General features: G+C 37.5%; 1 protein-coding gene across 8 annotated transcripts in view; it reads left to right on the top strand.

The window, feature by feature from the left end:
* Positions 1–13,948, top strand: part of SFMBT1 (Scm like with four mbt domains 1) — a 135,765-nt gene that overhangs the window by 95,614 nt on the left and 26,203 nt on the right. For 7 of the 8 annotated variants that reach the window (XR_009505891.1, XR_009505890.1, XM_059939913.1 and 4 more), the window contains 6 exons: positions 2,443–2,583; positions 5,132–5,220; positions 8,174–8,420; positions 9,120–9,214; positions 9,722–9,823; positions 11,718–11,868. Coding sequence is in view for 6 of the 8 variants with exons in the window: in XM_059939913.1 (XP_059795896.1) it covers positions 2,443–2,583; positions 5,132–5,220; positions 8,174–8,420; positions 9,120–9,214; positions 9,722–9,823; positions 11,718–11,868 (825 nt within the window). In the remaining 2 variants the exon portion in view is untranslated. The remainder of the gene's footprint in view (positions 1–2,442; positions 2,584–5,131; positions 5,221–8,173; positions 8,421–9,119; positions 9,215–9,721; positions 9,824–11,717; positions 11,869–13,948) is intronic. The other variant, XM_059939915.1, reaches the window with a different exon arrangement.

Below are 13,948 nucleotides of genomic sequence, written 5' to 3'. Positions count from 1 at the left end.
AAAAACATTGTAAGAGGAAGCTCTAGAGACATGAAGCTACCTGGCCCACTATCGCATCTTGAGAGTATAGGAAAATTCACCTCATTTAAACATGAACAACAGAAAATGATTTCAGTTGAGTCTCATACAAGGTCCAGTTAGTATAATTAAAAAAAGAGGAAAAAAGGGTAGAATAAAATCCTTCCAGAGAAACATAACCACAAAAGTCATGAACACTGTATCAAACAGAAATGTAGTAACAGTGATAGAGCAGTGAGAAAAATCATAAATAAAATTTATAAAAATTACAAAAGTGAGAAGATTTGAAAAGAAAAAGATTTGAAAAGAAAAAAAATAGAAGGTAGGCAAGAACTAGAAATTTAAAAATACTAGAAATGAAGATTAAGTTAAGATGAAAACAGGAGTGAATCAACCATGAGTAATATCTGAAGAGAAATAGAAGATGAAAAAGAGGGGAAAAAAATTTAAAAAAGAAATAAAAAGGACTTGGAAAAAAATATTAGTAATATAGGTTGGCAAAAATGGTTCAAGATACATAAAATAGAAGTCCCTGAAGATGAAAACCAAAGTAACAAAATAATAAAATACTGTAAACTAAAATTCAAGAAAACTTTATGGAAATAAAATAGGACTTAAAAATACATATTGAAAGGGTTCACTATGTACATGGGGAAATAAAATGAGAACAGCTAAATCAAGGTGTGTATTGAACTCTAAAGCAAAAAAGGATCCCTTAATCTTTTAGGCAAAAAACAGTAAGTTTTTTGAAAAGGAAAGAAAACAAGATGGTCATCAGACTAATTGACAACAGTGCTTTATGCCGAAAGACAATAGGGCAACATTTTTAAGAAATTCAGTGAAAGAAAACATGAGGCCAGGATTTTATTTCTAGCCAAACTGAACATCAGGTGTAAAGGCCACATGCAAACTGTTATGAAGATGTAAGGATTCAGGGAATATTGTTCCCATGATTTTTCCTTCCGAAGAAATCCACTAGAGAATGAGGTTCAGAAAAATCAAATGAGGGCTTCCCTGGTAGCGCAGTGGTTAAGAATCTGCCTGCCGGGCTTCCCTTGTGGCGCAGTGGTTGAGAATCTGCCTGCCAATGCAGGGGACACGGGTTCGAGCCCTGGTCTGGGGGGATCCCACATGCTGCGGAGCAACTAAGCCAGTGTGCCACAATTGCTGAGCCTGCGCGTCTGGAGCCTGTGCTCCGCAACAGGAGAAGCCGCGATAGTGAGAGGCCCGCGCACCGTGATGAAGAGTGGCCCCCACTTGCCACAGCTAGAGAAAGCCCTCGCACGGAAACGAAGACCCAACACAGCCATAAATAAATAAATAAATAATTTAAAAGAAAAAAAGAAAGGCTGCAACAGAAAACTTCTTTAAAAAAAAAAAAAAAAAAAAAGAATCTGCCTGCCAATGCAGGGGACACGGGTTCGATCCCTGGTCCGGGAAGATCCCACATGCTGCGGAGCAACTAAGCCCCTGTGCCACAGCTACTAAGCCTGAGCTCTAGAACCCACGAGCCACAACTACTGAGCACACGTGCCACAACTACTGAAGCCCACGTGCCTAGAGCCTGTGCTCTGCAACAAGAGAAGCCACCACACCACAACAAAGAGTAGCCCCCACTCGCCGCAACTAGGGAAAGCCCGCACGCAGCAACAAAGACCCAACTCAGCCAAAAATTAATTAATTAATTAATTAATTTTTTTAAAAAAAGAAAAGAAAATCAAACAAATGAAGGAACATTAGCTTGAGAATTGTTAGTGAAGCACTAAATGTATATATGACTGTAGAACTTCGAGCTAAATGATAGTTGTAAGAGAGACAGTATAGTATATAATGGCTACATGCTCTGACAACATAAATACAGTATAACTATAAAAAATATGGGACCACAGTGGGGCGAGCAAGTGAATACAGTGGTATAAGCTTACTCATCCCTCCTCCCCTTTTAAAACAGGTTTATTGCCTAGTAATTTAACTAATTGCCTTTTAAGTGTTAACTGGGAGTAAAAGGCTATTACCTGAAATGAGATGCTGAAAGAGAGGAGAAGAAAGACATTATAGCTAACTTTAGTATTGTTTATTAAAAAAAAAAAAAAAAGAAATAGAAAATAGTCTGAAAATAGAGAGGACTAAAATTGTTATATAAAGATATTAGTATAAAAGTAACCAGAGGAAAAAAAAACCACAAACCTTTCTAAATGTCAAAAGATAGATTTTAAAAAGAAAAAGTATATATTTAAGTAAAATAGATCACATAGTGAAAGACTGTACACATACACAAGCAATTTATGTAATACTTAACAATATGACAGAATTGAGGTGGTATCTTTTGGTAATATAAATAAATGTTAATGGGATTACTCTTCTATTAAAAGTAAACAATTCAGGTTGGCTCACAAAATAAAACCCACTTCTGTGCTATTACAGGAGACATACCTAAATGGAGATATTCTGAAAGAATAAACATAAAAGGATGGACAAAGATACATAGACAAATGCAAATAGAAAAGAAAGCAGGAGTCTCAGTCTTGATATCTGACAAAGGTGGAATTCAGATCAGAAAGCACTGTAAGAAACAAAGAAGGGTACTTTATTATTACTTTTTAATTGAAGTATAGTTGATTTACAATGTTGTGTTGGTTTCAGGTGTACAGCAGAGTGATAATCTCTTGGTTCATCCATGTTGCTGCAAATGGCATTATTTCATTCTATTTTATGGCTAAGTAATATTCCTTGTGTGTGTGTGTGTGTGTGTGTGTGTGTGTGTGTGTATCAATATATATCACCTTTCCAAAGAAGAGTACTTCATAATAAAAGGTGCAATCAGTCATAAAGAAACAGGGTCCATCTACATATATCCAAGGAATGGTCTCCAGATATCTTGTTATATGAATAAAGAAAAATATGTATTGAATGAGGGAGGAGGAAGATGTATGAATGCGTGTGTATGTGTGTGTTAACTTCGTTTTTTAAAACTAAAGGAATCTTTTATTTTTTTTATTGAACTATAGTTGATTAACAATAAGGAATACACCATTTTAAAAAGTTGCCTGTGGGTAAAGAAGGGAATAGGATGAAGGGGACAAGGTTAAAAGGTGGATTTTCTGAATGTACCTTATTTTGTAGATTTGAATTTTGAACCATGTAAATATTTTATATAACTTATAAAGCAAAATTAAATTTAAAAAAGCAATTTGTAAAAAAACAAATGCAGAAGCAAATAAAGAAGCCTGTGTATGGAGCTTGTGAAGTAACTACCCAGAGAACAACTATTTCAGTGACTTTCAAATACAGAAATTTAAATGTATGTCCCTAGTAAGGTTATGCCAAAAGGAACCAAAAAAATTGCCAAAGTAGCAACAACAACTCAAGCTGTTTTTAGTAATCATATTGTTGGTGGTAGAGTTGATGTTATTTTGAAATCATTATTTGTGTGTTGTGGGATAAAGCTGGACTGGGGCAGGAAATGTACAAGAGCAGCATGGAACATCTTTTTATACCAAAAGTGAAAAAGAGATCAATAACTATTTACTACGGTTATGTCAAAGGACTCAGGAGCCAACCTGAAGAGACCCCCTCTTCTTAAAGATGAGGCACTTTGAGCATCAATAGGACAGTAGCTGCAATGGCCTGAAACATATATGTGATTTAATCTGTAACTTCGTGGTGAATCTTTTAAACAAAACTCTCATTGGTCGCCTTGGGACGATGCTGGAGAACCAACTGATAATTTTGAAGGCTGGTAAATACAGAGAAAGAATAAAGAGAATCAAGCATATATCCTGCCTTCTTTTTGTGATCAAATAGTAGAAGAAGAGAAATTTTTCTTTATAGAAGTATTTTGGTTAGTAAATGAAGAAGAGGTGATAGAGTATCACCATTTTTAGCCCCTAATGAATCAGTATATCTATGTAGTGACCATTAAAAGCTGCTAACATCACAGAAGGAGAGACAACCAGAATGAATGTGCCTCTTGATGGAAAGATACAACTCCACTTATGAAGTAATCTTACCCCCCACCCCAGAGAGTCAAACCTGAATTTGATCAAGCCTCTAGATCTAAATACTGATTTATAGAAAATGGAAAGGACAGTAGAGCAACTGGTTACCACAAGGAGGCAACCAGTAAAACCAGACTCTGAAAAACTCTATATATGACAAAATGTTGAGTCTTAACAAATATGCTGCAAGAAAAAGAGGGAGTGTGGGGTATACGTACACATTAAAAGAGATTTAGTGATATATTAACCATTTGCAATGTATGGCTCTCATTTGTATCATGATTTGACCAAATTGAAAAAATCATCTTTGAGACATTTTGGAAAGTTGAACATGGACTAGATATTTGATATGAAGGAATTATTGTAATTTTTAAAGGTGTGATGTTATTGTGGTTATACAAAAAGTTATTTTCTTTTAGAAATGCATACTGAGATTATATTAGATGAAATTACATGATATCAGGAATTGGTTTCTGAATAATCCATGGTTGGGTCACGGGGGGGCGGAGTATGTGAGGATATAGATCAGGGTTGACAAAGTAGCTGTAAAGGACCAGATAGTAAAATATTTTAGGCTTTTCAGGCCCTCTGGTTTCTGTCACAGCTGCTCAACTCTACCTTTGTAATGTGAAAGCAGTACTTAAAAAATGATGTTGGCTGTGTTCCAATAAAACTTTATTTACAGTAAAGACAGCAGGCCAGATTTAGCCCACAGTTTGTCGTTTGCTAACAGCTCCTGGTCTGGATATAAAGATTTACCATGAAGTGACAGTTTTTGAAGCTGGGGATTCATTATACTGTTTTCTCTATTTTTCTGTATATTTGAAAATTTCCATATTAAAAAATAAAGTAGTTCATTTTTGGATAAAATTATATTAACAGGGAGTTGGGCCTATTCTCTTTTTTCTGGATGCAACTCTTATTAAACTAACCAGGAAGTAGCTCTATCTAGAGGAGGATTATTTTTAAGCTGTCAAAGAAGCAATATGTTGGGCTGTTAAATATTAAAATGACAGATGCACCTCTAAACCATTTTCACTGGTTTAGTTTCTCTGTATTCTGCTTAGTTTAATTTCTCTGTGTTTTGTGGCTGACAGTATGATTCCTTCATCTAGGCATCAGAGATAAAGTGTCTGATCGGGATGAGTTTCTGCGGCAGACCCTGATGGGAGCATGTAGTCCTCCTGTTCCGCTGCTAGAGGGCGTGAGTATTATTGCTTCCAGAATCAGTGTGGAAAACCCTTCCAGTCTTCCTGTCCAAGGAATCTTAAAATTGCATGCTCATTTACCACTCCAAGACAGATCAGCATTATTAGTACAGACATAGGCATAGGTATTGGGGGGTGTAAACTTACCCTCAGAGGTTGCAAACTGGCGGCTTGCTCAGTGCGTAAAAGGTTTTTGAATTAGTTGCAAACACATGAAAATCTAGTTTTCCAGATTCTTTCACGCAGTTGGAAAATGTGGCCATTTTGAGCTCTCACTTGGAACTGAACAAGGGCTGACTCTACTTCAGCATGGACATTTGTAACTCCCACACCAGGTGACTTGAGACCCCTTTTCTTTTGCTCAGAAGACACTGGACCACCACCTACCTGCTTTCAGCAGTTCTTTTAAATTAGTATAGCTTTTGAGCTTGTTGGTGAAAATAGATTTCTTGTTTTTGTGAAATAAATTTATTGGTTATGACGTTTCTAAGTTTTATTTTGTCACTATCTGTCGTACCAGCAACATTCTTTGTATCATACGTGAAATGCAGTTTATGAAGGTTCCAGTTTCTTTACATCCTTGCCAACACCCTGTTATTCTCTTTTTGGTTATAGCTATCCTAGTGGGTGTGAAGTAATATCTCACTTTGATTTGCATTTCCCTAATGACTAATGATACTGAGCGTATTTCTATGTGCTTTTTTGGAGAAATATCTGCCCATTTTTAAATTGGGTTATTTATCTTTTTATTATTGGGTTGTAGGAGTTCCTTATAAATTCTGATTATAAGTCTAGATCAAGATATATGATTTTTAAATATTTTCTCCAATTCTGTAGATTGTATTTTTACTTTTCTTGATGATATTGTTTGTAGAACAAAAGTTTTTTATTTAGATGTAGTCCAATTTATCTATTTTTTTCTTTTGTTGCTTGTACTTTTGGAGTCTTATCTAAGAAGGGTTTGCTTAACCCAAGGTCATATAGATTTACTCCTATATTTTCTTCTAAATGTTTTATAGTGTTAACTGTTATATTTAATTCTGTGGTCCATTCACAATTCCTCTTTAAACTTGATTGGTGAACACTCTGTTTCTAGGTGATCTTTATATTTTATACAGGCATACCTCATTTGATTGTGCTTCACTTTATTGTGCTTTTCAGACACTGCATTTTTTTACAAATTGAAGCATTGTGGCAACCCTGCTTTGAGCAAGTCTGTCAGCGCTATTTTTCCAACAGTATTTGTTCACTTTGTGTTTCTGTGTTACATTTTGGTAATTCTCACAATATTTCAAACTTTTCATTATTATTATATTTGTATGGTGATCTCTGATCAGTGATCTTTGATGTTACTATTGTAATTGGTTTTTGTTTTGTATTTTAAAATTAAGATATGTGCATTTTTTTTAGACAATGCTGTTGCACACTTAATAGACTACAATATAGTGTAAACTTTATTTTTATATGCACTGGGAAACCAAAAAATTAATATGGTTCACTTTATTGCAATATTTACTTTATTGTAGTAGTCTGGAACTGAACCTGCAATATCTCAGAGGTATGCCTGTACTCTGACTCATTTAATTATGTTTAGTCTGGGCCCGGCTAAACACTCAGTAACATTTGAATGAATGAATGAATGAATGAACAAATGAATTAATAAGTATCCTGCAGTACATTGACCTTGATTCTGCTATTCTTATGTTTAGCTGTGAATGTGTTCCTTCATTTGTTCATGTGTTCTTTTGCATATATATGAATATGTAAGTGTCATAGAGCAGTTTTTTTGTTTTTTTTTTTTTATAAATTTATTTATTTATTCATTTATTTTTGGCTGCGTTGGGTCTTTGTTGCTGCCCAGGGGCGACTCTTGGTTGCGGTGTGCAGGCTTCTCATTGCGGTGGCTTCTCTTGTGGCGGAGCACAGGCTATAGGCACGTGAGCTTCAGTAGTTGTGGCACGCGAATTCAGTAGTTGTGGCTTGCGGGCTCTAGAGCACAGGCTCAGTAGTTGTGGTGCACGGGCTTAGTTACTCCGTATCACGTGGGATCTTCCCAGACCAGGGCTTGAACCCATGTCCCCTGCATTGGCAGGCAGATTCTTAACCACTGTGCCACCAGGGAAGTCCGAGCAGTTCTTATTAGGAAAAAAATGTAAGTTTGAACATTAAGAAATGGTTAAGTGATGATATTGGAATCAGCCTTTGTTTTTATTCTTTTTTCTAGCTTTTAATATGTATCTAGAGAGTGAGAATTAAACTTTTCCTTTCCCTCAGTGTAATCAAAACACTCATTGCATTCATAAGAACATCGTTGTGAAATGAGTAAAAAAATCAGAACTGAAATGCCGTCAGCAGATAAGTGGATAAATGACTGCCCATGTATAATACATAATGTCAGTAAAACAGATTAAAAGAATGAGGAAGATTTATATGTGCTATAGTAGAAAGATAGCTATGAAATATTAAGTGACAAACACACATTGAAAAACAATATACATTTTTCAAAAAATACAAAAGAGAAAAAGGTAGACACGGGTGGATGTTGACTTGTGTGTAGAAAACCCATTCTCAGAGAGTATATGCCAAAGCATTTATCATGTTTCTTTCCTGGAGGTAGGATTGTGGGGGATTTTGACTTTTGTCATATTTGATTGTTTTTAAAATGATGATCATATTTGCTTTTACAGAGACTAAATAATGATGATATTTTAAAAATTCTTTCTGGATGAAACTATAACATAGTCCTAGAGATAGAAATCTTTCTTTAAGATAAATATTTTCATATCACCAGAAATAATACTATAGAGACTTGTATGATATTAGGCAGTTCAGTGTCACTAGCTTTGAATGGGTAAAAATATAAAGGCTAATTTGAGTTCATTTAAAACTTGATTTTAAAAATACTATGTTACCTCTCTTATATAATCATTTTGCTTTTTTTACCTGAAGCTCCGTAATGGGAGGAATCCTTTAGATCTCATTGCTCCAGGTTCCAGGCTGGAATGTCAAGCTTTCCAGGACTCTTTAAGTACTTGGATTGTTACTGTAGTAGACAACATCGGGGGAAGGCTGAAGCTGCGTTATGAAGGACTTGAGAGTTCTGATAATTTTGAACATTGGTTGTATTACTTGGATCCGTTTCTTCATTATGTTGGTTGGGCTGCTCAACAGGGATATGAGTTTCAGCCCCCATCAGGTGAGGAGCAATATAACGTTTTTCTTTTAACATTACATTATTGTTTATTATATTTTTATTAATATCTATGAGACTGAAAAATACATTATTCTGCATATTATGGAAGCCTTTGTTAGTTTACATAATAGAGATATTGAAAAAATGTATATGGAGTAGTTAAATGCCTTTTTTTTTTGGCTTTATTGCCTTAGTAATTTGTCACACATATTGATATACCTTCTGCTCCAACTTTTACTGACTTCTGCCCCAACTCATACTGATCCGTTACCAAAACTGAAGAAAAATTCTCTAGGTAGCATTCACATAGTTATAGGAGTAGGACAGGTCTTGAGTTCAAAGCAAATTGTTGATTAAAAGATATCCCAATAATATTAAAGCAGGAGTTAATATTTGAATCAATTTACATTCATTATTATGTGCCCCAACTTGGATGCTATATTATATTATTTTGTGGACAACAGCAATCCTTATGATCTTACTGTAGGTATTTTCACCAAACACTACCCAGGTTCTGAACAGAGGAGACAAGGTACTGAAGTTAAAGTTATAAGTTCTCTGAGTAAAGATGGTATAAGTGGGCTTGAACCCCTTCCTTTTTCCCAGTGGAAAGTGACTTTTTTATGTGAATGCTTTCAGAGCAGTTATAAAATGTATAAGTTCTCACATCATTTAAAGCATCCTGTCTTGTTTTAACTAAAGCCATCAGACATCTGAAAACTGAAGCTGAGTGGCAAGAGATCTTGGCCAAAGTGAAAGAGGAGGAGGAAGAGCCATTACCATCTTACTTATTTAAGGTAAAAACAAAAATGTGGTAGATAGGTACTTATCTTCTCACAGTAGAGTAAAGCAATATGGGGGAGCTGCAAAGCATAAAATAACCCCTGGTGTCAGTGAGAGTGCTGTGATGCCTGAAGGAGGGAAGAGGTTTGAAGGCTAGCTAGAGTGATGATCATCCTTTTTTCCTAGAAGTAGTCTACATTTTTTCCCGAAGCGCTCTTAAAGCATTTTGAGTCTTTTCTTTTCTACTCTGAAGTACATAGCCTTGACTTGTTATAAAATAAACTTGTTTTTTCTCTGTATGACCCTCGTGTTCTGAATGTAGAGAGTAGGAGTGCTTCTTTTGGGTTTTTTTTTTTCCTAAATAATTTTTTCCAGGCTGGGAAGACAATTATAGGATTAGATTATTTACCAGAAGCTGGACAGTTCCATTATTTTAATTAAGAGTAGTATTCAGCTATATATGAGTATAAAATTAACGTGCAGATACTATATTTTATTCCCTCTTGGCATTTGCATTTCAGGATAAACAAGTGATCGGCACTCATTCATTCTCTGTAAATATGAAATTGGAAGCTGTGGATCCCTGGTCTCCTTTTGGGATCTCTCCTGCTACAATTGTTAAGGTAAAATGGAGGCAACTCTCTTGGTAAGAATTCTTGTCAGGGTGACTGGTTTAGGAAATTGGTAGTGTTTTAATCTTCAAACTCCACTAATCCAACCCATTGTTTCTCCTAAGCTGTGAGGCTAGAATTAGTTCTGTGCACATTTTACATTTGTAATGTCTGGTTCTTTGTGGCCCATTCCTTTGTCAGAGCTTGGTTGCCCCAGCTAACCAAAGCCTGGGCACCAGAGTAGTGGGGTGCACATTCTTTGGGGCAGGCCTAACTGTACATAACTATAGAGGAGATTTAAGTGGCAGGTAGCCCATGGTATCTGAAAAGTTTGGAGGCAGGCAGTGTCATCAGTGTCCAGCTAGGTGCAGGGCTCGTTGGGTGAGCAGATGTATGGGCAACAGTTGATTAGTGTCACAAGGTCTGCCAGTAGGATTGCTCCAGCCATGGATTCCAGATTCAGACTTTAATCTTTTGGAAGACTGACAAAAGCGAGCTTCTTGTTAGAAGTAACCACAAGAACTGGGCAGGTTGTCAAGGCCTGGTTACTCAGTAACTAGAACTGAGGCATAAGGTAGAGGATTTCGTTTTAAGAGTAGAGCAGAAGCCCATTTACTGAAAGTAGAACCAAAAGTCAAGTGTGACAAGAGGAATAGTTATGTGGACGCTGAATCGTCTGACCTGTTGAGATTTAAATTTTCCTTACCTTAGAAGAAGATTATTCTTAGAACAAGAAGTGGGCTTCCCTGCTGGCACAGTGGTTAAGAATCCGCCTGCCAAGGCAGGGGACACGGGTTTGAACCCTGGTCCGGGAAGGTCCCACATGCCGCAGAGCAACTAAGCCCGTGTGCCACAACTACTGAGCCTGCGCTCTAGAGCCCACGAGCCACAACTACTGAAGCTCATGCGCCTAGAGCCCATGCTCTGCAGCAAGAGAAGCCACCACAGTGAGAGGCCCATGCACCGCAACAAAGAGTAGCCCCCGCTTGCCGCAACTAGAGAAAGCCTGTGTGCAGCAACAAAGACCGAATGCAGCCAAAAATAAATAAAACAAAATAAATAAATTTATTTTTTAAAAAAAGAGTAACTTCACAAAAGGAGGGGAAAAAAAAGAACAAGAAGGGATTCTGAACCTGCAGTGGGGTCAGAAGGTCCTTTCTGGAGTTGAGGGGTAGGTGGTAAGGAGCCAGGGGAGTTTCATAAAACCTTCTCTTTGGCATTTGAAACTAGGCTAGGATCTGATCTAATAAACTGGTGTAGTTGACTCCTCACTGAGCCTGAACTAAGCTTTGTTTGGAGCTCAACAACTTGGATTTAAATCTAGGTTCTGTTTCTTCCTGTCAGTGTAACATGGAGCAAGTTATTTAACTGCTTTTTAAACTCAGTTTCCTTTTCTGCAAAGTGGGGTTGATAATGGTACCTCGTTAGAGTGTTAGGAAGATTAAAGCTGAATTAATACAAAAAAAGCATTTAAACAGTGCCTGACACAGAGATAACATTTACTGAGTGCTTAGTAGTAGTATTAAAACACACTTAATGTTGTTATTAATGTGGCTATTAACTTTTGTAACATGTTCAGCTATGCCAAGGAAGTGACGTGTGTGTGTGTGTGCGCATGCGTGCATAAACATACACATATTGGGATTGACATATATACACTACCATGTGTAAAACAGCTAGTTGGAACCTTCTGTATAGCGCAGGGAGCTCAGCTCGGTGCTCTGTGGTGACCTAGATGGGTGGGACAGGTGGGAGGGAGGTCCCAGAGGGAGGGGGTATATGTATACATACAGCTGATTGACTTTGTTGTACAGCAGGAACTAGCACAACATTGTAAAGCAACTATACCCCAATTAAAAAAAAAACAAAACATTTGTCTATTTTATATGTTAAATCATATATACAGGTTTTTGATGAGAAGTATTTTCTGGTGGAAATGGATGATTTGCGACCAGAGAATCGTGCACAGCGATCCTTCGTGTGTCATGCTGACAGTCCTGGTATTTTCCCTGTGCAGTGGGGTCTGAAGAATGGTTTACACATCAGTCCCCCTCCTGGTGTGTATTCATTCTTTTCTGATTTGTTTGCTTCGAAATGAGATTTATCAGATGGCTTTACCTGGATCTTTTGTCCCCCTCTCTCCTCACACCCAATCCTGTCCTTAATGTTTTGGGGGCCCAAGACAAGTGTAAACAAAGACCTAGATTCCAGTATCTACATATTTAAAAGTTATAAATTAAGCTTAAAAACTAGTAAATGGGGACTTCCCTGGTGGCACAGTGGTTAGGACTCTGCGCTCCCAAAGCAGGGGGCCCGGGTTCAATCCCTGGTCAGGGAACTAGATTGCACATGCATGCCACAACTAAGGAGCCCGCCTGCCACAACTAAGACCAGTGCAACCAAATAAATAAATATTTTTTAAAAAAACAAAAAACTAGTAAATAAAGTATGTCCTACTCCCTTGATAAATATCTTCATAACATCCTGGGGTTCCATGCAGCTTCCTTAGTTCATTCCATGTGTGTCTGCTGGGAGGCAACAGGGGTGAGGGTAGGATGCAGTGAGTGTTGGGAGCTGATTGATGAGAAGAGGCCTTAGAGCCAGAGTTAGGAGGTAGATTACTGATTTTTAGGTTTCTGGGCCTCCTCTTAGAGGGAGACTCTTTGGACCTCAGAGGGAGATTTATGGTCAAAAGTAGAACTCAGGCTGTAGGTAGGAAGGTAGCAGCTCATTTTCTTCATGTTTGCAACTTTGCAAAATTTAATCTTTGACCCTTTAATCAAGATTACTAAATATGACTTATTTGAGCTGAAATTTTAGGTATTTTTTTAACATAGAGTATCTGGAAGTGTAAGGTGTTTATCTGATTTTTATGTCAGCAAATCAGATTATTTGACTGGCTCTATATAATTTATTGGTAAGCTCTTAGTAAAACATAGCTTCACTTTCTAAATAGCAACTGCTGGAACACTGGGCTGGAAGTGCTCTTTTCTGTTAATAAGAGTCACAGACTCTGAACCTTTGTCTTCTGTTCAGCCTTCATTCATCCAACAAACATTTTGTGGAATGTTTGCTTTGAGCCAGGCATTGGACTTGTCACGGGGGAAACAAAAGTGAGAATGGCAGTTCCTTCAATGAGTAAATAGGGGAAAACCATAACAGAACCCCCCAGGTTCTCCCTCATCAGTGAACAGACAGTGGGAGTGCCTGCCTGGTGGTGATGGTTGGGGGGACATACCTACAGGAGCATGTTCTTGCTTTGCAGTAATGCTGTGAACATCCCAAGTTCCTTATCCTGCCCACTGCCATTACATGAGAAGAAAAAAAAATTTATTAAAGATATCACCTGTCTCAGCATTGTTGTAGACAACTCAGCTGTCTTTGTAAATATCAGTAGAAGGAACGTAGTGGATTATGTAATTAAAAATGGTAGATAATTTACTGTCAGGAATTGAGGGGGAGGCAGAGAGAACATGGTGCCAGTCTGAGGTGGGCAGAGGAGGTGACTGCAGGGGCTGTTTGGCTGTAGGCTGGTGTGCTCTTCAGTAGCCTGCTCTGTGCCTGTGGGACACTGAGCTCTGGGGAGCGGAGGTGAGCTCAGACACGGCGGGGCAGCCGGACTCAGTCCAGCTCCTTGCACAGAGCCGGTGCCATCAGCGTGTCAGGTTAGAGGGGCTTCTGCCAAGAACCTGTAGACTTAAGCGGGGAATTAAGCTCAGCTTTTTTCCTGAAATGAATTCATGATTCAGTTTATAGAGCACTGAGATTCTATAGAACACAAATCTGAAACCTGTGCTGGGAATATTAGTAGTTGCTAAGACATGTTTAAGGGAATAGCTTTATGAAAGAAAAAAGTCTTCACTGATTAAATAGTGCTGTAGGTTGTTTGTTGTCTCTTTTCCTTTAGACCCTGAGTCTCTCTCCTTTAGAGACTGGATTTATTAGCACAAATCAAATTCAGTCATAACTGTCTTAAATTCTTTTGGTAAATTGTCAACAACTAATCATATAAAATACTGTTCAAAAAAACGCCTAATCTGAAGTGTGAGTTTAAAAATTTATCCAGAGTTGCTCTATTTTATAAAATTAGTACTTCGGATTTAATAGGGTGTTTTTTCCCCTCTCTAAAATGATCAA

This window comes from Balaenoptera ricei, chromosome 11, assembly GCF_028023285.1.
Source record: "Balaenoptera ricei isolate mBalRic1 chromosome 11, mBalRic1.hap2, whole genome shotgun sequence".
NCBI classification, from domain to species: Eukaryota; Metazoa; Chordata; class Mammalia; order Artiodactyla; family Balaenopteridae; genus Balaenoptera; species Balaenoptera ricei.
This window is presented reverse-complemented; position numbering and strand designations above follow the sequence as displayed.